Source organism: Callithrix jacchus, chromosome 6 (genome assembly GCF_049354715.1).
Source record: "Callithrix jacchus isolate 240 chromosome 6, calJac240_pri, whole genome shotgun sequence".
NCBI classification, from domain to species: domain Eukaryota; kingdom Metazoa; phylum Chordata; class Mammalia; order Primates; family Cebidae; genus Callithrix; species Callithrix jacchus.
Genome location: NC_133507.1, coordinates 10,450,354 through 10,476,606, shown reverse-complemented (window position 1 = coordinate 10,476,606; position 26,253 = coordinate 10,450,354). Strand labels below are relative to the sequence as shown.

Below are 26,253 nucleotides of genomic sequence, written 5' to 3'. Positions count from 1 at the left end.
GTGTAGTCAACAGAAGCCACAGATATAGAGTCAAATTATTACTTGTGCAGTGTTTGGAGAAAGGAAAAAAGAGAGGAAATGCCGGCATCCCTATGCCAAAAAAATGCCAAATGCAAATTCAGCCATATTTTCTTTGTGTTTTTCCCCTACCAACTCTATGATCTGCTATTTCAGGAGAACAATCACTGTGTAATGCCAGAGAAGCTTTAACTCATATTATGCAAAGACATACAATATTTTAGATTAAAACTAAAATTCAAGAAAGATTTTATATTTTGTTTCTTCCTACTCAGTATTATAAATTCAAGAAAATGTTACTAGATATGTCTAATAAAATTATATTCAAATGAATAATTATATGTTCTGAAAGCACTGTAAGCTGTTTTTTTTTTTTGCCATGGAGAGAGAAAGCAAAGTTTTCCAAGAGCAAAATACATATAATATCAAGAAAGTGAGTCAGGCCGGGTGCAGTGGCTCATGCCTATAATTTCAGCACCTTGGGAGGCTGAGGCAGGAGGATCACTTGAGTTCAGGAGTTTGAGACTAGACTGGGCAACACAGTGAGACCCTGTCTCTACTAAAAAATAAAAAAAATTAGCCAGGTGTGGTGGCACACGCCTGTAGTCCCAGCTACTCAGGATGCTAAAGTGGGAAGACGGCTTGATCCTGGGAGATCAAGACTGCAGTGAGCAGTGATCATGCATTGCACCCCAGCTTGGGTGACAGAGCAAGACTCTGTCTCAAAAAAATGAAAAAACATGACAGAGCAAGACTCTGTCTCAAAAAAATGAAAAAACAAAGTGGGTCCTGAAAACTTAAAGGGATCTGAATTTATCACAAAATTTTCATGACTTCAACATTTTTCTACATGAGATGCTAACATAGGCAAACATTTATTATCATTTACTTCAGAAACTCAATCCCTGATGTAATTTATTTGCTGTTCATAAAGCTTTTAAAAACCATATGCTAGAGGAAAGGGTGTTTGATGGGGGACACCCATGATGTCTAAAATGTGCAAAATTAGCATCTTATTTATTCAGTAAAATTCCATTTAATTCCATTTGATTTAGTTCAGTCCTATTCAATTCAACTATTTTCATTTTTAAATGCTTTCTACATGCCAGATATTATGCTAACACTAGGAATTCCCTCTAAAAATTGGACAAGAATTTTAGTTTTAAAAGAGCTCACAAGCAAACTACAAAAATGTAGGCTAGTTTCATTTTATGTAGATTTACAGACATCGCCCCTCACTAGGTTTTTGCATCCAGCGAACTAACTTCCTGTCTACTCTTACTCTTGTCATCATTTCCCAAGATTTCAGTATCCATGAGATTGCCCTGTACTCAATCAGGCAGGAAAGAGATGGCACATTTAAACAGGTTAATAGAGGAAAAGAGGTCAATAAAATGATTCTTGGCATAGAGGAAACCCAAGATGAGCATGCTGGGCCCCAAGTCAAGGTGCCGTACTATCCTGGGCTGCTACAGCAAAGGAGGGGGCATTTGCTATTGCTAGAAAAAATTGTAGGAATATGAGCAGTGGCTTTCAGTAGAGAAGCAGCCTACCTGCAGGAACCTTAAGGGGAGGGGCTGGGGGAATGGATGCTCTGTCTCTGCGTCTTCCCCAGTCCAGGCTGTGTGCCTCTCAGTTTGAGGGAAAGGGCACTGAGATGGTAATTAAAGGTCAGCCTCTGGGGCACAGAGCAGGGCTGCGAAGGGTGCAGAGTGTAGCTAAAGGACCATGGAGATGTCCAGCAAACAATCCAGCTAACGCCTTGGCCTCTCAGGTTTCTGACAAACTCACTTTCCTCCTTATTCTCAGCTGCCCAGTCCCTCCCACTCTAGACCTCATCATCGTCCACTCTGTGCTACCACTGGATTCTTCAGCTCACAGACCCATTTTGACACTTAAGGGGCCCTGGATCTGTTGCATCCATGCAGTTCCTAGTCATCTACTCTACCACTCCCCCAACAGTCTCACTAGTCATCCGCCCCTCCTGCTGTCCCTTCTCGTCCAGCTTAATGTACATGGACCATTGCCTGTGTTGAAAATGCCTACCACTAAAGCATTATTCGAGATGGTCAAAAATGGGGAACCACCTAAATATCTATCAGCAGGGGAATGAACATACTGTGGATTATTCTACAATGAGTGAACTCCACCAACATATGTTAACATGGTTATATTTCAGAAACATACCACTGAGTGCAAAAAGCAACTTGTAAAAGGATGTAAACATCATGGCACCATTGATTTTCAAGTTTCTTCTTTGGAGCAGAAGAACCCAAACAAAATCTTCTGTGGTTCTCTAATATACACAGCAGGAAAGACTAGAGCTGCTTTCACAGAAGTAGGTGGAGGGGGCCTGGAAGCCTGACTACCTGCTCCCAGCTGGCTGCCCCAGAAAAACCTCTGTGGAACGTGAGGGCTCAAGGTGACACAGACTGAGAACCACAGCACATGCTAGAAAGTGAGGCTTCCTTAGGGAGTGGGTGCAAAGGACATTGACAAAGCTAGTGATTAGATTATACTACCTTTCCAAACTCCACTACTGTTCACAATTTTCAAATAATGCTTCATTGCTAAGGGAATGGAAATACCCTGTTACAAGCATCTGAGAGCATTTAAGGACTAGGAATCACAGTTAACAGAAATACAGGCATCCTGCTTGCCTCTCCTGGACTTCCGCAAGAGACCAAGTAATGGGCCTTGCTGGGGCTCCAGAGCTTGACCACACTCACTCCTTCTCCTTACGATTTATTAATCTCCCAAGGGCTTGCATTTCCCCTCACATCCTTTGTTCTTTTCAGTATCTTATGGTTACATTTATCAACTGTCATCTTGAAGCTGAGGAGGAGTGTTTAATATCCCCAAATCTCTTGGGCTTGCTGGCATGTTGGACTGAGTTAAAAACAGACAAAAAATTTCTAATATCCCAAATTGAACAAGGTCATTAATTTAAAAAAAGGAAAAACTCATCCATAAGACCAAGGACCTCAACCCCTGCTAAGGCACAAAGCAGCTGTTCCAGCCCGGTACCTTGTGTGTGTGTTTGGGGGAAACCACAGATTCCTCAGCACCAATCAAGTTGTCAGTAGATGCAGCCAGAGCCAGAGCCAGTAGATCTTATCTAACTGGGCCTATCCCCTTGGATTTGTAAACTGTGTAACATTTCCCAAAGAGAAAGCTTGATGACTAGCGAAAAGGATGAGATACTTCTATTTCTGCAGGCAGACCCCATCATGTGAACACTCAACTTCAAACCCTGGGAGGAGTCTGAGTGTGGAATCCCAGCTCTTGGGGATGGGGTGGGTCTTGGGGATGAGGGAAATATATTTTTCCCCCACTTTGTAATAATTAGGGGATCACTGACAGAGCAAAATCTCTCTTACAGCAAAGTGGAAAGTAAGTACACAAAAAGATCAAGATACATTTGTGGACTTAGTCTGAATACATTTACTCTAGAGATGAGAACGCCCAGGGAGAAGACAATAGAAGTCTTCAACTTAGTCATCGCCAGGATCTTTTTGTACGGCTGAGGGTTAGCAATGGAGGGACACAGGGAAGGAGGGAACTAACACCGAGTAAGCATCTTCTTCTGCCAGTGTAGTACTAAGTGAATTTTACCACTTACCAGTTCACCTAGTCTCAAAATGACCATTGAAAGGGATGTGAACAGCCTGATTTACAGAAGGGGAAATTAAGCCTCCAGGCTACTGGCTGAAGGTCACATGGTGGATCAGCGGCAGAACAGAGATTCAGACTAAGGCCTGTAATTCCAAACTACATACTTTTCTAGTCTAACACTTGGTTATTGAGAGGGTAGAAGTTGCAGAAAGATGATTTTCTAATCTATGTAATGAAGAACTATATAAGGGTCAGAGAAAGTGGTTGTGAAATAGTAGACTCTATCCAGAAATGGAGTGGGCTGCCTACGGGGAGGAGTAAGATACTGATATTTGGATGCCTGAGCAGCTTCTAAATGCTTTAGAGGGATGCTACAGAGGAGAGAAAAGCAGCGGGTGGTGGACAGAGAAGATGTTAAAGTGCTGTCCACCAAGAGTCTACAACTCCACTTTGTTTCAAGTTTGTTCCTTAATTCAACAGAAGTTCAAGTCTACTTGTCATTGGAGGTGTGGGTCTGCTGTTTCTTATAACTGATCAGCTATGAAGCTGCATAGCTTTCCTCCTCACCCAGCCAAAATTGGTCATTTCACCCTTCAAATTTGAGCTGACACCCTTATGCAAGACAGGGTCTCGTTGCAGCCCCAGGTTGCCATTTCCTTCCTTCTCTCATCTCTGCCCAGTAGGGAGGCCTTTCATGGCCACACATACCTTGGGGACTTGGGCAGCTGGTAAACCTTGGGTAAGAAAAAGATGGAGCTGGGAATCCCTGGGGGATTAGATGAACAGGAAGTCACTGGGAACAGAGAGCACTGGAAAACTGAGTTCTGAGAGCCCTGGACTAAGCCCGTTTCTTTTCATAGTCAGAGAAAGTCCTCAGTGGCAGCTCTCCAGTTGTCAATTTTAGCTCCTCCAAAGAGCTGGGGAGAAAAAGTGCTACTCTGTATCAGTATTAACAACAAAACAGATACCTCAAGGGCTTATATTTTCTTCTTTGGTTGCAAGTATGTATTTTCTTCAGCAGTCCAATGCTCTACCCCTGAGCTATACCCCCTCCTGCAAGTATGTATTTTCTTAAAACTTGATTGGATTTTTAAATAATAAGAGTATTACCTGCATATAATCTTAAAAAATCTTAAGTGGTAGAAAAGAATAAACAATTGAAATTAAAAATACACCCTCCCCTTTCTGCCTACCTGCCTCACTCTCTTTTTCTCCCCCTTCCCAGCCTTACAGTTAATCAGTTTCCTGTACTGTTCCAGAAATCAGTCACTCACACACACACACACACACAGTCATAACCCAGCCACGCACCGCTCTTAGCTTCATCTCCCATGACCCACGCTGGGCTCCAGCCACAATGGCCAGACAGCTAAATTGTGTTTCTTTAATTATGAGTGAGGCTGAGGATTATTTTGATATGATTATTGATCATTTGTGTTTCCTCTTCTGTAAACTGTATGTTCCTGTCTTGTGCATATTTCTACTGAGTCATCTTTTTTATCCAGACTTTTGGAGAACCCTTTCTATATTTTCTCCTCTTTGACATTTAGTTTTGACTTTATGATATATTATCATAGAGTAGTTTTTCATTTTTACTCTGTCAATTTTATCACTTTCTTCTTTTCTCTTTTTTTCTCTTCTGTCTCTTAATGTATACTCATCTGTACATATGCAGAGAAAAAAAGCTCAGCAAGTGTCAACACTGGCTATTTCTGGGCAAGGAGGTCTGAGGTGACTGGTGGCATATATTTGACCTTTTCTATATAGCTTGATTTTTAAAAAACAAAGAGCATGTATCATTTTTATAAAAAGTAGCTATTGCTTAAAAAGAAAAACAGTAATCTTTCCCTTTGTGGCACTTGGATTGATGTCATTTTTAGAAAATTTTTGTAATAAAACAATATGACAAAAGATGTGAAACAGTATGAAAACGGTAATACAGTACATTGCTGCCAGCAGAATGGAGCATTGCTGTAAGATACCCAAGAATGTGGAAGCAACTTTGGAACTGGGTAATGAGCAGAGGTTGGAACAGTTTGGAGAACTCGGGAGACAGGAAGAAGTAGGAAAGTTTGAACAGCTTGAAGACTTGTCGAATGGCTTTGACGGAAATGCTGATAGTGATAAGGACAATGAAGCCCAGGCTGAGGTGGTCTCAGATGGTGATGAGGAACTGGTTGGGAATGGAGTAAAGGTCATTTTTGCTATGCTTTAGCCAACAGACTGGTGGCTTTTTGCCCCAGCCCTAGAGATCTGTGAAACTTTAAACTTGAAAGAAATGATTTACTGTATCTGGTGGAAGAAATTTCTAAGCAGCAAAGCATTCAAGAGGTGACAGAGAATAAAAGTTTGGAAAATTTGCAGCCTGACAATGCAGTAGCAAAGAAAAACTGATTTTCTGGGGCAAAATTCAAGCTGTCTGCAGAAATTTGCATAAGTAATGAGAATGTTAATCACTAAGACAATGGGGAAAATGTCTCCAGGGCATGCCAGTGACTCTCACAGCAGCCCCACTCATCACAGGCCCTGAGGCCTCGGAGGAAAAATGATTTTGTGGGCCCAGGACCCCACTTGCTGTATGCAGCCTAGGGACTTGGTGCTTTGCATTCCGCTCCAGTCATGGCTAAAAGGAGCCAAGGTATAGCTTGGGCGTAGCTTCAAGGGAGCGCAAGCCCCAAGCCTTGGTAGCTTCCAGGTGGTGTTGAGCCTGTGGGTACACAGAAGTCAAGAACTTGGGAACCTCTGCCTAGATTTCAGAAGATGGATGGAAATGCCTGGATATCCAGGCAGAAGTGTGCTACAGGGATGAAGCATTAACAGAGATCCTCTGCTAGGCAGTATGGAAGGGAAATGTAGGGTGGAAGCCCACACACAGTCTCCACTGGGGCACTGCCTAGTGAAGCTATAAGAAGAGGGCCACAGTCCTGCAGACCCCAGAATTGTAGGTCCATCAACAGCTTGCAGTATGTGCTAGAAAAGCCACAGACACTTGATGCCAGCCCATGGAAGCAGCCAGGAGGGGAGGCAAAGCCACAGGGGCGGAGCTGTTGAAGGTACTGGAGCCCACCTCTTGCATCAGCATGACCTGGATGTGAGACATGGAGTCAAAAGAGATCATTTTGGAACTTTAAGGTTTAATTACTGCCTTATTAGATTCTGGACTTGCATGGGGTCTGTAGCCCCTTTGTTTTGGCCAATTTCTCCCATTTGGAATGAGTGTATTTACCCAATGCCTGTACCCTCACTGTATCTAGGAAGTAACTAACCAGCTTTTGATTTTACAGGCTCATAGGTGGAAGGGACTTGCCTTGTCTCAGGTGAGACTTTGAACTTGAACTTTTAAGTTAATGCTGGAATGAGTTAAGACTTTGGGGGAATGTTGGAAGGGCATGACTGTTTTGAAATGTGAGGACATGAGATATGGGAGGGGCCAGAGGCAAAATGATATGGTTTGGCTTTGTGTCCCCATCCAGATCTCATCTTGCACTGTAATCCCATAATCCTCACGTGTCATGGGAGTGTTAGATACAGTGAATCCCAAGTTTCTTTTCAAAGAATCAGCATGTGAGTATGTTCAGCTCTCTTATTCTTTAATTCTCCATTTTAAAGTTTAGCTTCCTTGTAGTTTCAGTAAACAACCATTTCCACCAGTTCTAATCAGTAGTTCACATCTGTTTCCCCGGTTCCCTCCTCTGTCCTGACTCATCCTGGTCACCTGCTCTGGTCACCTGCTTTGACCGCTGGTTACCTTCTCTGACCTGTCCCATAACTGTCCTTCCCACCAAACTACCCACCCCGCCACTCCAGCTCTTACCCCTGCTCTCTTTAAAATAGCCACTTGGAATTAGCCTAAAATGTGCAGTCTAACCCTAGCCAATGGGGGAAACGACACAGCAGAAGGGATGACCTCCACCAGGAATAAGAAGCCCTTTCCCTCCCTTGTCCAGGGGTGTGTTCACCATTGTTCCATCTGTAAGCCAGACGCTTCTATAGAAGTAAATTGCCTTGCTGAGGAAATTTATATTCAAGTGCCACTTCTTTTACAGTACCAAAAATTTACATATAACAGGAGGGATCTGGTGGGAGGTAATTAAATCATGGGGGTGGTTTCCCCCAGGCTGTTCTCATGATGGTGAGTGAGTTCTCATGAAATCTGATGGTTTTGTAAGTGTCTGGCATTTCCCCTGATGGCTCTCATTCTCTCTCCTGCTGCCCTGTGAACAGGTGCCTTCTCCATGATTTTAAGTTTCCTGAGGCCTCCCAGTCATGCAAAACTATGCAGCAATTAAACCTCTTTTCTTCATAAATTACCCAGTCTTAGGTATTTCCTTATAGCAATGTGAGAATAGACTAATACAACTGCAGTCTACATCTTTCCTAAATAAAAGGCTAGTATTAATATTTTCAGAGATTTTTAAAATTAAAAATAGCATTATTCTGATTATTTACAATAAATGGATTGCATGTTTAGAGCAAGTGCACAGCAACTAATAAGAGCCAATCAGAAGTGCTGCCATTAGCTGAGAACTCTGCACTGGCCAGAAGCCATGTGTGAGCACTGAGCAGCCACCACCCCAGGCCTGACCAAGGCCAGTAAGTCATCCAGGCTGAGGCCCAAAGCTAGATTTTCTGACTCCAAAGCTGTCAGTAGAGCAACTGATGAATGTAATGATTTCATTATACTTTGCAAGTCTAAATACCCTAAATTTGGGAACTCCTGAGTGGCAGAGCTACCCTGGAAACTGAAAAGAGGGATATGCAATTCAAGTAAAACATGGGGAAAAGCAACCGAAGCTAGCACTATGTTAATTTATACACACCCATAAACATACTCTCACTCACATAAGTAGAACCCTGTGATTTTCCTTTTGGATAGGAAAATAAGGTTTTATTGCCAAAATTTGCCGTGAGGAGTTTCAGAAACAATCACATTTGTACGGTTTTCTTATGGACCTCTGTGGCAGAGGGAGGGATGGGGTAGATGATGGCTCTTTCATCAGTCCCTGGGACTGCTGCCTTCCTTCTGTGGTGGCTCTTCAGGACTTGGTTTATTTTTCTCCATTTTAATGAGGTAATCCCTAAAATGCTTGGGAACATTTCTATATTTTAAAGGAAATAAAAGGTCTTTTCTCTGTGGGTATTTCTGTCACTCCAAAGGAATGAAGGGTAAAAAACAACGGAAAAATAACAAAACCTCTTTGTGTATACTTAATAAATGGCTTCTATACATGGGTCCCCTTGGAGGGTTGTGGCCTTACTGCACCTTTCTGTATCTCGGGTAAATCTCCTAAAGGAAAGAGAAGCATTGATAAATGTTTAATAATTACTGCTAAGAAACAAAAGTAGCTTATACTGGCAGAAGGCCCAACAGTTCACCAACACTTTCCATTTTGAACCTTTGAGTAGTTCTATGAAATGGATGGAGTCTTTTGTAGGTTATTTTTTAAGGAGCTACAATCAAATGGCTGATACCTGATTTGCCTACAATCAAATGGCTGATAAACAGAATAGTCTAGACTCCAACCCAGATTTTTTGACTTCGAATTCAATAGTATTTTCATTTCACCAAGCTATTTCTTTAATAATCTGCAATTATTTTTAAAACACTCTCTAATCTTTTTTAACCTCTAGAGTAAACAACAGCAAAAGGCACTTATCAAACTTCATAAGTATTATAAAAATGAGTGAATTCCACTATAACTTGGATACAGGGAAATCCTTCTAACTTAGGCTCACAGGAAAGGTTGAAAATTTAAACACTCTTAGAAAACTGGCAAGAAACAGAAATAGCACTAAGAAGTGAGTTCAGCAAGGTGGCAAGATACAAGATAAACATTAAAAAATCATATGTATTTCAACACATGAATTATCAGAAAAGGAAATTTTAAGAACTTCCATTTGTAATAGCATGAAAAATAATAAACTACTTAGGAATAAATTTACCAAAAGAAATATAAAACTTATACTCTAAAAACTACAAAACATGGTTGAACGACATGAAAGAAGACCTAAGTAAATAGATATCCCACATTCAATGATTAAAAGACTTAATATTGTTAAGATGTCAATACTTCCCAAATTGAAACACAGATTCAATGTAATTCCTACCAAAATCCTTCTGGTTTTTTTTGTTTTGTTTTTTTGCAGAAATTGACAAGCTTATACTAAAAATCACATAAAAATGCAAGGGATCTAGAATAACCAAAACAACCTCGAAAAAGAAGAACAAAGTTAGAGATTCACACTTACTGATTTCAAAACTTACAACAAAACAACACTAATTGAGACAATGTGATACTGTGATATTGGCATAGGACAAACATAGATCAATGGAACAGAATTGAGAATCTAGAAATAAACCTTTAGATTTATGGTCAATTTATGTTGACATGGGTACCAAGATAATTTGATGGTGAAAGGACAGACCTTTATTAATAGTGCTAGGACAACTGAATAACCACATACCTCTCCAACCCCCCAAAAAGGAGTTAGACCCCTACACTTCACACTATCTATATAAATTAACTCAAATGAACCAAAGACCCATATGTAAGAGCTAAAGACTATAAAAACTCTTAAAAGAAAACATGGATGTAGGCTTCCATGACCTGGGATTAGGGAATGATTTCTGAGATGTGATGCCAAAAAAATAGACAAATTGGACAATCAAAATTTTGTGCTTCAAATGACACTATCAATAAAGTCAAAAGACAACTCACAGATAGGAAAACACCCACAGATAAGAGTCTAGTATCTAGTATCCAGAATATATAAATAACTATTATCAGTCAACAATAAAAAGACAACCCTATTAAAAATGTGCAGAGATTTTCAATAGACATTTCTCCCATGAAGATATACAAATGACCAATAAGCATATAAAAAGATGTGCTACATCACTAGTCATTAGAGAAATTCAACTAAAAAAACCACAATGAGATAACACTTCATACTCACTACAATGACTGAAGTTAAAGACAGACAGTAAAAAGTATTGGTGAGGATGTGGAAATACCGCAACTTTCATAAATTGTTGGTGAGAATGTAAAATAGTGAGACTGCTTTGCAAAATAGCTTGGTAGTTCCTCAAAAAGTTAAATATAGAGTTACCATATGATTCAGCAATTCCACTTGTAGACTTATACCCAAGAGAAATAAAAACATATGTCCATACAAAAACTTGTCCATGAATGTTCATAGCAGTATTATTCATAATAGCCCCAAAGTGGAAGCAACCCAAATGTCCATCTACCATGAAACTAAGCTGGCTGCAGGTAATGAGGAGTGAATGTTAATCACCAAAACAATGGGGAAAATGTCTCCAGGGCATGTCAGAGACCTTTGCAGCAGCCCCTCCCACTACAGGCCTGGAGGTCTAGGAGGAAAAAGTGGTTTCATGGTCTACGCCCAGGGTCGTCAAGCTGTGTGCAGCCTAGGGATTTGGTGCTCTGCATCCTAGCTGCTCCAGCCTTGGCTGAAAGGGGCCAACATAGAGCTCAGGCTGTGGCTGTGGCTTCAGAGCATGCAAGCCTCAAGCCTTGGCATCTTCCACATGGTGTTGAGCCTGTGAATGCATAGAAGTCAAAAACTGAGGTTTGGGAACCTCTGCCTAGATTTCAGAAGATGTATGGAAATCCCTGGATACCCAAGAAGAAGTATGCTGTAGGGGTGGGGTCCTCATGAAGAATCTCTGCTAGGGCAGTGCAGAAGGGAAATGCAGGATGGAAGCCCTGACACATATTCCCTACTGGGGCACTGCCTCATGTAGCTGTGAGAAGAGGGCCATCATCTTCCAGACCCCAAAATGGTAGATTAACTGACAGCTTGCACTGTGTACCTAGAAAAGATGCAGACACTCAACGTCAGCCCATGAAGGCTGCTGGGAGGGAGGCTGTACAATGCAAAGCCATAGGGGTGGAACTACCCAAGACTATGGGAACTTACCTCTTGCATCAGTGTGACCTGGGTGTTAGACATGAAGTCATTTTGGAGCTTTAAGATTTGACTGCCCTGCTGGATTTCTGACTTGAATGGGTTTGTAGCCCCTTTGTTTTGGCCAATTTTTGTCATTTGGAATAGCGGTATTTACCCAATGTCTGTACCCACATTGTATCTAGAAACTAACTTGCTTTTGACTTTATAGGCTCATAGGTGGAAGGGACTTGCCTTGTCTCTGATAAGACTTTGGACCATGGACTTTTGAGTTAATGCTGAAAAGAGCTGAGACTTTAGGGGACTGTTGGGAAGGCATGATTGGTTTTGAAATGTGAAGATATGAGATTTTGGAGGGGCCAGGGTGGAGTGATATGGTTTGGCTCTGTGTCCCTATTCGAATCTTATCTTGTAGTTCCCATAATTCCCATGTGTTGTGGGAGGGTTCCAGAGATAACTGAATCATGGGAGTGGGTCTTTCCCATGCTGTTCTTGTGATAGTGAATAAGTCTCATGAGATCTAATAGAATCATAAGGGGTAGTTTCCTTGACCAATATCTTTACTTGCTGCCATCCACGTAAGACATGACTTGTTCCTCCTTGCCTTCTGCCATGATTGGGAGGTTTCTCCAGCCACGTGGAACTGTAAGTCTGATTAAACCCCTTTCTTTTGTAAATTGCCCAGTCTTGGGTGTATCTTTATCAGCAGCATAACAAAAATCATTGGACTAAAAATCACTGATGTCTTTCTATAAACTTGAGAAACTGGTACCTGAGATCTTTTTTTGAACTTTTGAAAGTTTTACGGTTTTTGCTGGGCATGGTGGCTCACACCTATAATCCTAGCACTTTGGGAGGCTGAGGTGGTCAGATCGCTTGAGGTCAAGAATTTGAGACCAGCCTGGCCAACATGGTGAAACCCCATCTCTACTAAAAATACAAACATTAGTCAGGTGTGGTGGTGGGTGCCTGTAATCCCAGCTACTTGGGAAGCTGAGGCAGGAAAATTGCTTGACCCTGCGAGGTGGAGGTTGCAGTGAGTTGAGATCACACCACTGCATTCTAGCTTGGGTGGCAGTGAGAGACTCCATTTCAAAAAAAAAAAAAAGAAGTTTGAGGGATATGGGCTAAGAAAAAAAATATTAAAGTAAATTTGAGACTCTATTCTGTAAAATGAGAGTAAACTAATATAAAAAGCTGGCATGATTGGTATAAAACTGCTTTACTTAAGAACAAAGAAAAATCAACTGCTGGTGGTGAAGTACATCAAAAACAATTCTGTGACAGAGTGTCAATATGAATCTGTATGAACTTCCTTCTACCAGTTTAATTTCTGGACATTTACCCCCAGAAATAATTCAAGGAACTATAAAAGGTTTTTGTATGAGAATATTTACAGTTACTGATACTAACAAAAATTGTAAACCCGCCAGGGTTCCTATGCTCAGTAAATGTTGCCATGAGCCACATAGTAACTGAGGTCAGAAACCTGGTGTAAAGCTGGACTCCTCCTCAAGACTTGTACAATCCCCAGGCCTGTCACGTCTATTCCCCACATATCTCTCAGATCTGTCCATGCCTCTCCATTCACTGGCACCACCTGAGTATGGGCTGTCTCACCCCCAACCTGTACTGCTGCAGTCATTACCTCTGAGTTATCTTCCTGCTTATCTCACCTCCATCCAGTCCATTATCCCTTCCAGAGAGTGTTCCTTCCAGAATGATAATCTGATGATGCCAATCTCCCTGCCGAAAAACCTTCATCTGCACTTAGGAGGAAGCATAAATTCCTTAATATGACTTTCAACACTCACCTAAACAATACCCATCTCCTGACTTTGCCATTTCCACTGCCCAGACATAGGGAGCTCCTTACAGTTCCCTGAATGTGTCAAGTTTTGTCTAACTTTCAGACCTTACCATGTACTCTGCCCTCTTGTCTGGGCTTGTCTTCCCCCAAAAGCATCTCAGTACTTTTCGTAACTGCCATCTACACTTACTATCTTTGCTTCCTCACAGCTTACCTGCTATATAATCTGGTTTCTGTTCTTATCATCACCCCAGTATTCACCTCAACAAAGTCATCAATGAAAGAAAAATAACATAAAAGGAAAGGAAAGAGAAAATTTAAAACATCCAGATTTAGCACTACGTATCAGGCACTATACTAAGCTCTTTACAAACTCATTTATTCTCTCTGGAATCCCATGTCCTCCAAAACAGTGAAAGGTATCAAAAAAGGGAGGGAGGCCAGGTGCAGTGGCTCATGCCTATAATCCCAGCACTTTGGGAGGCCAAGGTGGGTGGAACAGTTGAGGTCAGGAGTTTGAGATCAGCCTGGCCAACATGGTAAAACATTGTCTCTACTAAAAATGCAAAAATTAGCCAGGTATGGTGGCTCACGTTTGTAATCCCAGCTACCTAGAAGGCTGAGGCAGGAGAATTGCTTGAGCCTGGGAGGTAGAGGTTGCAGTGAGCCCAGATAACACCAGTGCACCCCAGCCTGAACAACAGAGTGAGACTCCATCTCAAAAAGAAAGAAAGAAAAGAAAGAAAGAAAGAAAGAAAGAAAGAAAGAAAGAAAGAAAGAAAGAAAGAAAGAAAGAGAGAAAGAAAGAAAGAAAGAAAGAAGGGACAGAGAGGATACCCCTTTCATTTTTGCTTTTCCTCTTGTTTTCCTGGCAATCTTTCTCTGTTTCATCTGCTCGGTAATCCTTCACTTCAACCATGAATACTGAAATCCCTCAAGAATCTGCATCAGTTCTTTTCTCCCTCCATCAGCTCTCCCTCAGTGATCTCATCCTCTCCCATGGAAATCACTATGTGTAAGTGGGCAACTTTCTGACCTATATTCTGAACACCAGCCCCAATTATCTTTTTCTTTTTTTTTGGGATACAGTTTTTCTCTTGTTACCTAGGCTGGAGTGCGGTGGCGCAATCTTGGCTCATCACAACCTCTGCCTTCTGGGTTCAAGGGATTCTCCTGCCTCAGCCTCCTGAGTGGCTGGGATTACAGGCATGTGCCATCATGCCTGGCTAATTTTTTTTATATTTTTAGTAGAGACAGGGTTTCTCCATGTTGGTCAGGCTGGTCTTGAACTCTCAACCTCAGGTGATCTGCCTATCTCGGCCTCTCAAAGTGTTTGGATTATAGGTGTGAGTCACTGGGCCCAGCCCAGCCCCAATTATCTAACTGCCTACTGTTATCTCCATTTGTATGCCTCACAGGCATCTCAGACTCATCATCTAAAGCAGAGCTTGCCATCTCTCCATCACCCAGTCACATGCCAGTTCCCTGGTAGAAACGGCACAAACATCTACTCAGTGGTCCAGACCAGAAACCTGGGAGTCATCTATGACTTTCTTCTTTCCCCCACATCCAATCAATCTCCATGTCCTATCAGTTCTGCCTCCTAAATCTTTCCTACATCCATCTCTTTCTCTTCATCCCCACTATCTTCATCCTAGTTCGAGCTACCATCATTCTCGGCTTTGGCTACCTCAACAGCTTCCTAACTGGTTTACTTCTATGGTTGGCACAACCTCCCCAATCCATTCTCTACATATCAGCCAGAACAATCTTTCTAAAAGGTACTGGTTTTGAATGCGAACATGCCATTTACTGGGTGTGTAATCCTGGGCAAATCATCCAACCTCTCAAATTCTTGGCTTCCTTATCTATAAATGGGAAATAATAATGTGTCTTGGGGTGGTAATAATGCTTGAAAGAGACAATCCAGATAAAGTGAGAGAAAGGGGCACTCTAACAAACCACGAGTAGGAGTATAAATTGTCAGACAAGTTAAAGTAAGAAATAGTGATGAAGTACTCTCGGGACCTTGTCACTGTATCTCATTTCAAATAACAAGAATGGATTGGTCCGAATCTTACAACTTTTACAGGAAAGAATTATCAGAAAAGCTTTTTAAAAAGTGCCTTTAGCATGATACAATATAAAGAGATAAACTCACTAAGATTAATTTACAGTGAATACACAGTATTTTGTAGATGTGATTAATATTTGCAATCAATTGATTTTAAAGGAGATGACTCTCAATAATAATATTGGTGGCCCTCATCTGATCAACTGAGGAGTGAAAAACTGAGGTTTCTAGAAGAAATTCTGCTTTGAGACTGTAGCATAGAAATCCTGCCTGAGTTTCCAGCCTGATGTCCACCCTGTAGATTTCAGACTTACCAGCCCCTAAATCGCATGGGTCAATTCCTTAAAAGAGGCCGGATCTGGTGGCTCAAGCCTATAATCCCAGCACTTTGGGAGGCTGAGGCAGGAGGATCACTTGAACCCAGGAGTTTGAAATCAGTCTGGTCAACATGATAAAACCCTGTCTCTCTAAAAACAATGAAAAACAAACAAACACAATCTCTCTCTCTCTCTCTCTCTCTGTGTGTGTGTGTGTGTGTGTGTGTGTGTGTGTGTACATATCCTGTTAGTGCTGTTTCTCTGGAGAACCCTGACACATTCACTGAAGAATCTTGCAAAGATAAAGTAGACTAGCAGCTAACAGACATAACTCTAAGTGGCTTCAGGTGAAGATTTTAGAATGTAGAAAAAAAAGAGTCCTTATCAGTTTGGTAACATAAGCTCTAAAGAAATATTAAAGGATAAAGAAATCCCCTTTAGGGTATCTCAGGCTGTTTGTAGTCTGTGCAATGGCTAATAGGGGACCAGTACCAGCACTTGCCCACGTGGCCATCTGATAGAGCACCTTTGTTAAGCATCTACTCTAGGCCAAGTGTTGTCTTTATCTAGAGCAAGTGACAAAGCCACGCACTTTCATAGCTGCTGTGCCACTTGTGTCTATGGAAAGCACTGGGTCTAGAACAGCTTTGGTAGCCAGGACCTTGTAGCTTACCTGGAGGAAGTGGTTGATGGATGCATCATGGAGTCCCAGGGCTTGCTCTACCCCTGCTAATTCTCTCAATACTGGTACACACTCAAGACTTTTTTCACCCTTACTGATCTCAACATATTCCAAAGCTGCTTGATAGTGGGGCAAAGCTTCTTTTGATTTCTTCTGACCTTGATACATCCTAAAAAAATCAAAAGAATTATTTTAATCATTTAAATAGAAAATAAGAAAATAAAGGTGAGCTGGTAGTTAGGATGTGACTCTCTGATTCCTGGTGTCCAGGTTCATTTCCTTGCTAACAGAGCTTTTCCTCTGAGAGGCAGCAGGGCATGGTGGTTAAGAAGATGGGGTCTGGAATCACCTGGAAGGGTGGAGTCCTGGCTTCACCACTGACTACATGTATGACCTTCAAGTCACTCATTTCCTCATTTGTGAATTAAGGATAACAGTGCTCACACTTCACTGGGTTATTATGAATATTAAATTAATTGATATTCATAAAATACCTAGAATAATCTCTGACACATAGTAAGTGCAATACATAGGTAGGTATTGGTTTAAAAACTGTAAAATACTTCACAAAACAACAATAGCAACCATCAAGGAAAGGATGCTGAGATGCTGATAACTGATCTGTTGAGAAATCTTAGAAATTTCCCAGTATTGGGGAGGATGTGACGCCCTCTCATTAACCATTGAGGAGAATATAGTTTGGGTATAAACTTTTCTATATCAGAATCATAAACATATATGTACACATACACACACACACACACGTACACATACAATTTTGCTAATTCCAATTCTAGGAATTTATCTTGAAGAGATACTCTGGCAGTGCAAGAAGATATATATATAGAAGAACGTTTACCTTAGCATTCTCTCTAATGGTGCAAAAGTCCAAAAGCACTTACAATGCCCCAATAGGAGACAATGCAAGCAGGTTACAGGAAGTACATCCACGCTGTGGGATGCCACGTAGCCATAAAAATTAGTGCTGATCCGCATGTACTGATACAGAAGTTTACCCATTCTGCATACTTCAGTGAAAAGGCAGGCTACAGAATGTTCTGTATTTCATCTCATGCATGTGAAAATTTTATATCTGATCTGCATGTACAGACATGCATAGAAAGATGGCAAAAGGATGGTCATGAACATGTTAGCAATACTTATCTCTAAGCTGTTACATCATTTTACTTTTCTTGCTTGTGCTTTTCTAAATTTCCCAAATTTTCTTCTATGAAAATGTGTTACTTTTGTATCATAAAAACGCTAATTTAGAAATTATAAGTAAAGGTGGCAGTGGGAAAATACTTCTATAGCTTCTTAGAATAAGCATCTCTCATATAAAAAATGTATCCCTACATATTTTTCAGCAAACACAACACACATTTAAAAATAATCTTCCAGGCCAGGTGTGGTGGCTCACACCTGTAATTCAAGCACTTTCCAGGCCAAGGCAGGCGGATCACCTGAGGTCGGGAGTTCAAGACCAGCCCCGTTCACATGGTGAAACCCCGTTTTTAAAAATAAATAAATAAAAAGGAAAAAAAAAGAAAATAAAAAATAAAAATAATCTTCTCCAGAATGTTTGTTAAGACTATTAGGAAACTTTTCTTTCATGGAAAAATCTTACATGCAAAATTTATAATGCCTCCTATGTTGCCCCCCACCCCAGAACCTTTAATACCAAAAGGCCTTGTGAGTCTCAGACTGCCCAAGGGAAAACTAAAAGACTGCAAAAAATAGATATTATTTTCAACTATTTTTGTTCTCCAAAGGAATTAACTAATAGAAGTAAAGATACTTTTCAGTTCTGTGGTTCAGATGGTCACAGTGGAATCAAATGCTGATTGAAGAGTTTATGAATCTGGATACCTTCTATAATTGTGAAGATGTTTAAAAATACAGGAAAAGTTCAGGGACCAAGGCAGGCTACAGCTTGTAGAAACTCTAATCTGGGAAGGAAAAAGATTAATAGGTGACCCAGTAATACTGGGCATCCTTTCTGATGCTGAAGGAGCTTAGAATGTAGTGGGTAGTCATCAGTTTTGTAAATATCATACTTTATATTTGCAGAGAAAACCCATTAGAACCTTTGGTGATAGAGTCTCTGAAACATATGATTGGTAAGAAATCATTTAGCCAAAGACTTAGATTTCCTGATAGACAAAACTTAAATAAACAAAAATGGGAGTTAGCAAACTATAGTGTGGGAGCCAAATTTGCTGGTTTTCATTTTTGTAAATAAAGTTTTACTGAAAAACGCCATGCCCATTCGTTTACATATCATCCATAGCTGCTTTTGAAATATGACAGAGTTCATTGGTTACTACAGAGACCATATGGCCTACAATATCTAAAATAGTTATTATCTGGGCTTTTAGGGAAAAAGTTTGCTGACCTCTGGTCTAGAATCTAGAGAAAGTTACATACTTTCTGTAAAACCTAAAATGATTTCAGTTTTTTCCCATTTAATTCAGCCTAGAGAACTCAGACAACACCATGGATATTTGAGAGAAGGAAAAAAATCTTCATCTTTTTCCTGTCTCATGATCATAAATGATGCAGTGTGCCATGGAAGAAAGAATGGGTCCTTTGTTTCTCAGATTGCCCGTAAAAGTCACAGAAGAGAAATGAAGGAAGTACAAACACCAAGATAATTTCATCTGGGCAACTGCTTTAAAAGAAAGCAGTAAGTTTAGTAATCAAGCCACAAATGAGCAAAAAAGAAAACAGTAACAAGGCATGTATTCATTGATATATTAAAAATTCCTTCTCTCCTGAGTAAGTCACTAAAATGTTTGGGGGTATATTAATAGGGTGTGGACCATGGAAAACTTGTAGCCACCTACTATCTCAGCCCAAAGCACAGCATATCATTCCAAGTTAACACCAGGTCACCTCTTCAGGTCTCAAAAAGTCATCCTTCAAATACCTAACGCTCAGAGAAAATGTTATGGAAAAGAAAACAAAAGGAAAGGCAGGAAAATCAGTTACAGGTTAAGTGGGAGTAAAAACCCAAACTGTAGTCTAAGCAGTCTTGCTGACAAAACTCGGATAAGCACAAAATGTCTCTGAACCTTGGTTTCATCATCAGAACACACTGGTTGTTGTGAGAATTGAGTAAGATGTCCGTGAAAGTGCTTTGCAGACAGAAGCACACCACACAGATTAGGATTAAATGTCTACACATAATATCTTTTATTCCTTCTCCTCCTAACCTGCATGCCATATGCAACAGCCTCAGTTTGTTCACATGTTGAAACGGGCTCAATTGTGATCTCAGCTCAACCCCAACAGCAGCCATATAAGAGTTTGAAAAGTCCAAACAATAGGCAAAATCAGAGAAACTGACTGAAACTATTGTACAAGCGAGGTGGGGATTTTCTTATCCAATTTGAGTTTTTAAAAAAATTTAGAATAATTTATTATAAGGATACATACTCATCAATAAAAGTAAGAATAGAAAAATAAAAACAAAATGTATATAAAATGAGATATCTCATTCCATGTACACAAAAGTTCCAAGTAGATTGGACGACAAATTTTTTTTTTTAGATGGAGTCTTGCTCTGTCACCCATGCTGGAGTGCAGTGATGTGATCTCGGCTCACTGCCTCCTCCATTTCCCAGGTTCAAGTGATTCTCCTGCCTCAGATTCCTGAGTAGCTGGGATTACAGGTGTGGTCCACCATGCCTGGCTAATTTTTGTATTTTTAGTAGAGATGGGGTTTCACAATGTTGATCAGGTTAGTCAAGATCTCCTGACCTCGTGATTTACCTGCCTCGGCCTCCCAAAGTGCTGGGGTTACAGGCATTAGCCACTGTTCCTGGCCTAGAGGACAATTTTTTAAAATTTATTTTTAATTATTATGGATACATAATAATTGTACATATGTATGGGGTACATGTAAAATTTTCATATAAGCATACAAAGTTAATGATCAAATCAGGATTATTAGCATACCCATCACCTCAAGAATTTAGGATTTCTTTGTGTTAGGAACATGACAGTTCCATTCTTTTAGTTTTTAAAAAATAGAAAATAAATATTGTTAACTATAGTCAACCTATTGTGCTACCAAACATTAGGTCTTATTCCCACTATTCACCTATATTTTTATACCCAATAACCTTCCCCTCTTCATCTCTCACTCCCTACTACTCTTCAAAGCCTGTAGTAACCATCATTCTGCTCTCTATCTCTGTTAGTTCAATTTTTCCTTTCTTTTTAAAAATATTTTGAGCTCCCACATTTGATATCCCAAATGTGATATTTTCTGTGCCTGGCTTATTTCACTTAACATAATGTCCTCCAGTTCCATCCATTTTGCTGCAAATGACAGAATTTCATCTTTTTTTATGGCTGAGTAATATTTCATTATGTATATCTACCAAATTTTCTTTATCCATTCATGCACCAATTGACACTTCGGTTGAATCCTAGGTTGGTTGTTTTGAATAGTGCTGCAATAAACATGGGAGTGCAGATACCTCTGATACACCGATTTCCTTTCTTTGGGGTATACATGGGGCAGTGGGATTGCTGGATCATATGGTAGTTCTATTTTTAGTTTTCTGAGAAACTTCTACACTGTTCTCCATAGTGGCTGTACTAACTTGCATTCCCACCAACAATGTATGAGTGTCCCCCTTTCTCTACATCCTCACCAGCATCTATTATTGCCTTTTTAATAGAAGGCATTTTAACTGGGGTATGATAGATTGTAGTTTTGATTTGCATTGCTCTGATGATTAGTGATGTTGAGTATTTTTCATATACTTGTTGGCCATTTGTATGTCTTCTTTTGAAAAATATCTATTCAGATCTTTTGTCTATTTTAAAATCAGGTTGACTTTACCAATTGAGTTGTTTGAGCTCCTTATTTATTCTGGTTATTAATCCCTTGACAGATGGGTAGTTTGCAAATATTTTCACACATTCTGTGAAATCCATGTATTTTGTCATACATGGATTGTTTCTTCACTTTGTTGTTTCCTTTGCTGTGCAGTCTTTTAGCTTGATGTGATCTCATTTGTCCAGTTTTGCTTTGGTTGCCTATGTTTTTGAGGTCTTCCTTAAGAAACCTTTGCCCAGACCAACTTCCTGGAGTGTTTTCTTAATATTGTCTTCCAGTAGTTTCAGAGTTTCAGTCTTAGATTTAAGGTTTTGTTGTTGTTGTTGTTTTGTTCTTTGAAATAGGTCTTGTTCTGTGGCCCAGGCTGGAGTACAGTGGTGTGATCATGGCTCACTGCAGCCTCAACCTCCTGCAGTCAAGTAATTCTTCCACCTTAGCCCCCGGAATAGCTGGGACTATAGGTGCACACCACCATGCACCTGGATAATTTTGTTTGTAAAGATGGAATTTTACCATGTTGCCCATGCTGGTCTTGAACTCCTGGGCTCAAGTGATCTTCCTGCCTTGGCCTCCCAAAGTGCTGTGACTACAGGCATGTGCTCCTGTACCTGGCCAGGTTTAAGTCTTTAATGAATTTTAATTCGATTTTTGCATATAGTGAGAGCTAGGGGTCTAGTTTCATTCTCATGCATATGGATATCCAGTTTTCCCAGCACCATTTTTTGAAGACATTATACCTCTCCCAATGTATGTTCTTGGCACCTTTTCAAAAATGAGTTGACTGTAAATGCATGGACTTCTGGTTTTTTTTTCTGTTCTATTGGTCTATGTGTCTATTTTTATGCCAGTATCATGCTGTTTTGATTAGTATAGCTCTGCAGCATAGAGTGAAGTCAGGTAATCTGATGCCTCCAGCTTTGTTCTTTTTGCTCAGGATTTCTTTGACTATTTTAAGACTTTTGTGGTTCCATATAAATGTTAGGGTTTTTTCTATTTCTATGATGAATGTAACTGGTATTTTGATAATGAGAAGTGATACTTTGAGAATGTATTAAATCTGTAGATTGCTTTGGATCGTATGCACATTTCAAAAATATTGATCCTTCCAATCCATGACCATGAAATCTTTTTGTGTGTCCTCCTCATTTTGTATCATCAATGTTTTATAGTTTCCATTGTAGAGATCTTTCACTTCTTTGGTTAAGTTTATTCGTAAGTATTTAATCTTATTCATTGCTAGTTTTTTTTGTAGCTACTGTAAATGGGATGATTTTCTTGGTTTCTTTTTCAGATTGTTAGCTGTTGGCATACAGAAATGCTATGGACTTTTGTATGTTGATTTTGTATCCTGCAACTTTACTGAATTTGTTGATTAGTTCTCATAGCTTTTTGGCAGAATTTATAGGTTTTTCTAAATATAAGATCGTATCATCTACAAACAAGGATAATTTGAATTCTTCCTTTTTAATTTGGATGTCCTTTATTTTTCTTGCCTAATTGCTTGGGCTAGAGCTTTCTGCACTATGTCAAATAAAAATGGTAAAAGTGGGCAGTTTGTCATATATGGCTTTTATTGTGTTGTGGTATATTCATTTAAATCCAGTTTGCTAAGTTTTTATCATGAAGGGATGCTGAATTGTATCAAATGCCTTTCAGCATCTATTGAAATGATCGTATGGTTTTGTCCTTCATCCTGTTTATGGATTTGTGTATGTTGAACCACCCTTGCATCCCTGGGATGCATTCCACTTGGTCAAGATAAATGAGCTTTTTAATGTGTAGTTGAATTTGGTTTGAGGATTTTGCATCCATATGTATCAGAGATTATTGATTCATAGTTTTCTTTTTTGATATCTCTTTGTCTGGTTTTGGTATTGAGATAACGCTGGCCTCACACAATGAGTTTGGAAGTACTGCTTCGTCCTCAATTTTTCTGGAACAGTTTATGAAGAGTTCTTCTCAAAATGTGTGCTAGAATTTAGTACTGAAGCCATCAGATTTTGGGCTTTTCTTTGATGGAAGACATTCTATCATTGCTTCCATCTTGTTATTCATTGATTTATTCAGGTTTCTGATTTCTTCATGGTTCAATCATTATATATGTCTAGGAATTTTTTATCAATTTCTTCTAGGTTTTCCAATTTATTGCATATAGTTGCCCATAGTAGCATCTAATGATCCTCTGAATTTCTGTGGTAGCAATTGTATTGTCTCCTTTCTTGTCTCTGATTTCATTTATTTGGGCCTTCTCTGTTTTTCTTAGTCTGGTAAAGGTTTGTTGATTTCATTTATCTTCAAAAACAAACATTCTGTTATATTGATCTTTTGTATTTTTTTACTCTCAATTTTATTTGTGCTTGGATTTTTAGTATTTGTTTTTATATGTTTTGGTATGTTATGTTTCCATTTTCATTTGTTTCAAAAAATTTTTTAATTTCCTTCTTAATTTCTTCATTGACCCAATGGCTGTTTAGGAGTCCTAAGTTTAAAAACCAAAACTTTAATATGTTTGAGAGAAAACGTATGGAAAAGTAACCCTGTGACTTTGGGTTTCTTATATATATAAGAAATCCTTTATATATATATATATATATATATATACACACACACATATACATGAAAAAGGATTTCATATATATATATATATATATATATACACACACACACACAAATAAGAGCAGAAAAGATAGGTAAAATTGGTCATATTAAAAACAAAAACTCCTGTGCATCAAAATTCAAGGCAAACTACATATTTGAAGTATATACAATATATATAAACAGCAAATAACTTGTTTCCAGAAATATGAAGAATATCTACCAATTTATAAGAAAAATGCAAACAGCTCAATAGCAAATAAGCAAAACATGTGAACAGATAATTCACAGAACAGGAATTCCAAATGTCTAGCAAACATATAAAAAGATATTTAACCTCCCTATCAGAAAAATGCAGTTAAAGAAACCATAAGGGCTGGGTGTGGTGGCTCACGCCTGTAATCCCAGCATTTGGGGAGGCTGAGGCAGGCAGATCACTTGAGGTCAGGAGTTTGAGACAAGCCAGTGAAACCCCATCTCTACCAAAGTTATAAAAATTAGCTGGGCATGATGGCATGTGCTTACAATCCCAGCTACTCGGGAGGCTGAGGCATGAGAATCACTTGAACCCAGGAGGTGCAGGTTGCAGTGAGCTGAGATCACGCCACTGCGCTCCAGCCTGGGTGATAAGACTGAGACTCTGTCTCAAAATAAATAAATAAACCATAGGATATAATTTTGCATCCATATAATTGAGAACTATAAAAAGCCTGAGGATGTTGAGTAACAAGAATTTACACACCCTGCTGGTGGGAGCATAAATTGTTAGAAAGCGTTTGGTAAAACAAGTAAAATTGAAGATGCAGGTACTTGTCAACTAAACAGTTCCAATCCTGGGACTATACCTCAGAGATAATCTTGCATATGTGCCCAGAGAGACTTGTATAGGAATTTTCATGTAAGTAGTATTTACAGTAGAAAAAAATTGAAAACAATTCACATGTTCACCTTCATCAACACGGACAAATTAGGTGAAAGTCAGACAATTAAACACCATATGGAGGTCTAAAATGAAGAGACTAGAGCTGGATTATATCAATTAGTAGGCATATATCTCAAAAATACAGATGTAATGAGAAAAAAGCAAGTTATAGAAGGAAACATACATATACAATTTAAAAATATGACAAATTAAATTATATACACACACCCATATGCTATACATATACACAGTAAAGGTACGAAAACATTCAGAGGAATGAAAAACACTAAATTTCAGCATGATAATTGCCCATAATGTATGGGAAGAAAATGAGATTGGGAAGACTGCATAACAAGCTTCCTTTTATCAGAAATGAATTTCGTAAGCTTAGCAGTGTGTATGATATTCTTTACCCTACAGAATTTACATAATACTACAGATATATGTGCTTAAAATATTTTATTAAAAAGATGAATACAACATACTATTGCACAAAGAATAAAGCACATCCTACCCCTCACCTCTTGAGGTTGCTGTTGCAGGCTATTCCATGGTCCTGGCACTAACACAGCCAGAAATGGAGGCTATCAAGCTAATGCAACCCATAATGAGCCTTCAGAAGCTCACTGTGAGTACACTATTCACATAAAAGAAAAGGTAAAATAGAAAATAAAATTGCTTTAGTTTTATAATATATTTAATAAAAAAGGAACTGAGAGTACTACATAAAGAAATAACTAAATTATAGTCTTACATCCATCTACAACTTACTTAAAGCATCAGTCAATTTCAGGTAATCTTGTCTTTTTCCATTTTCTCATAGTAATGTCTAGGAGAGCAACATTTTCTCCTTTCCATTTCTATCTACCTGTCAGGGATGCTTTGAGGATTTATTATCTAGTGTACTCACAATGTGCTTCGTAGCTTAAGAGATACACTAGACAGATGAAAAGAGAGAGAATTTTGAATAACAGAATGTGGCAGTATGCTAATTTGGCAGGTGCACAACTTAAACCATGGCATATTTTATTGAATGAAAATATATACACAGTAATTCTACAGAGCACACAAGGAGACACTATCTCATTTCAGACAAGTTTCAGATCTCACAGGGTTGGAGACTTGTTTTAACATGCGATAAACAAATGCAATCTCTGGTATTACTAAGGCAACAGAGTTTCCTTTTAAAAGCTCTAGAATTTGGCAAGAATTGTGAGCACCAGTATAAAGGAAAGGCTTTGTGGGAATACCACTGATCAGAATCTGATGAGAAACTAATCCCAAAACAGGACAAATGGGATTTTCCATAGCCAACATGAGAAAAAAAGTTACATCTGGGTCTCTTTTTATCACCTGATACATACAGGTAAAGGCTTTGCTCTGCTGAATGCACTGCGGGATTTCCGGTCTACATCAGTCTGAATGCAATCTGTGAC

The 26,253-nt window shown here is 39.3% G+C and overlaps 1 protein-coding gene across 12 annotated transcripts in view; it reads right to left on the bottom strand.

Annotated features, from left to right (window-relative positions):
• The window catches only part of TTC23 (tetratricopeptide repeat domain 23), a 108,492-nt gene that overhangs the window by 42,079 nt on the left and 40,160 nt on the right, over nucleotides 1-26,253 (bottom strand). For all 12 annotated transcript variants that reach the window (XM_017973270.4, XM_078375987.1, XM_035303715.3 and 9 more), the window contains one exon: nucleotides 16,440-16,617. In XM_017973270.4, the coding sequence (XP_017828759.3) occupies nucleotides 16,440-16,617 (178 nt within the window). The remainder of the gene's footprint in view (nucleotides 1-16,439; nucleotides 16,618-26,253) is intronic.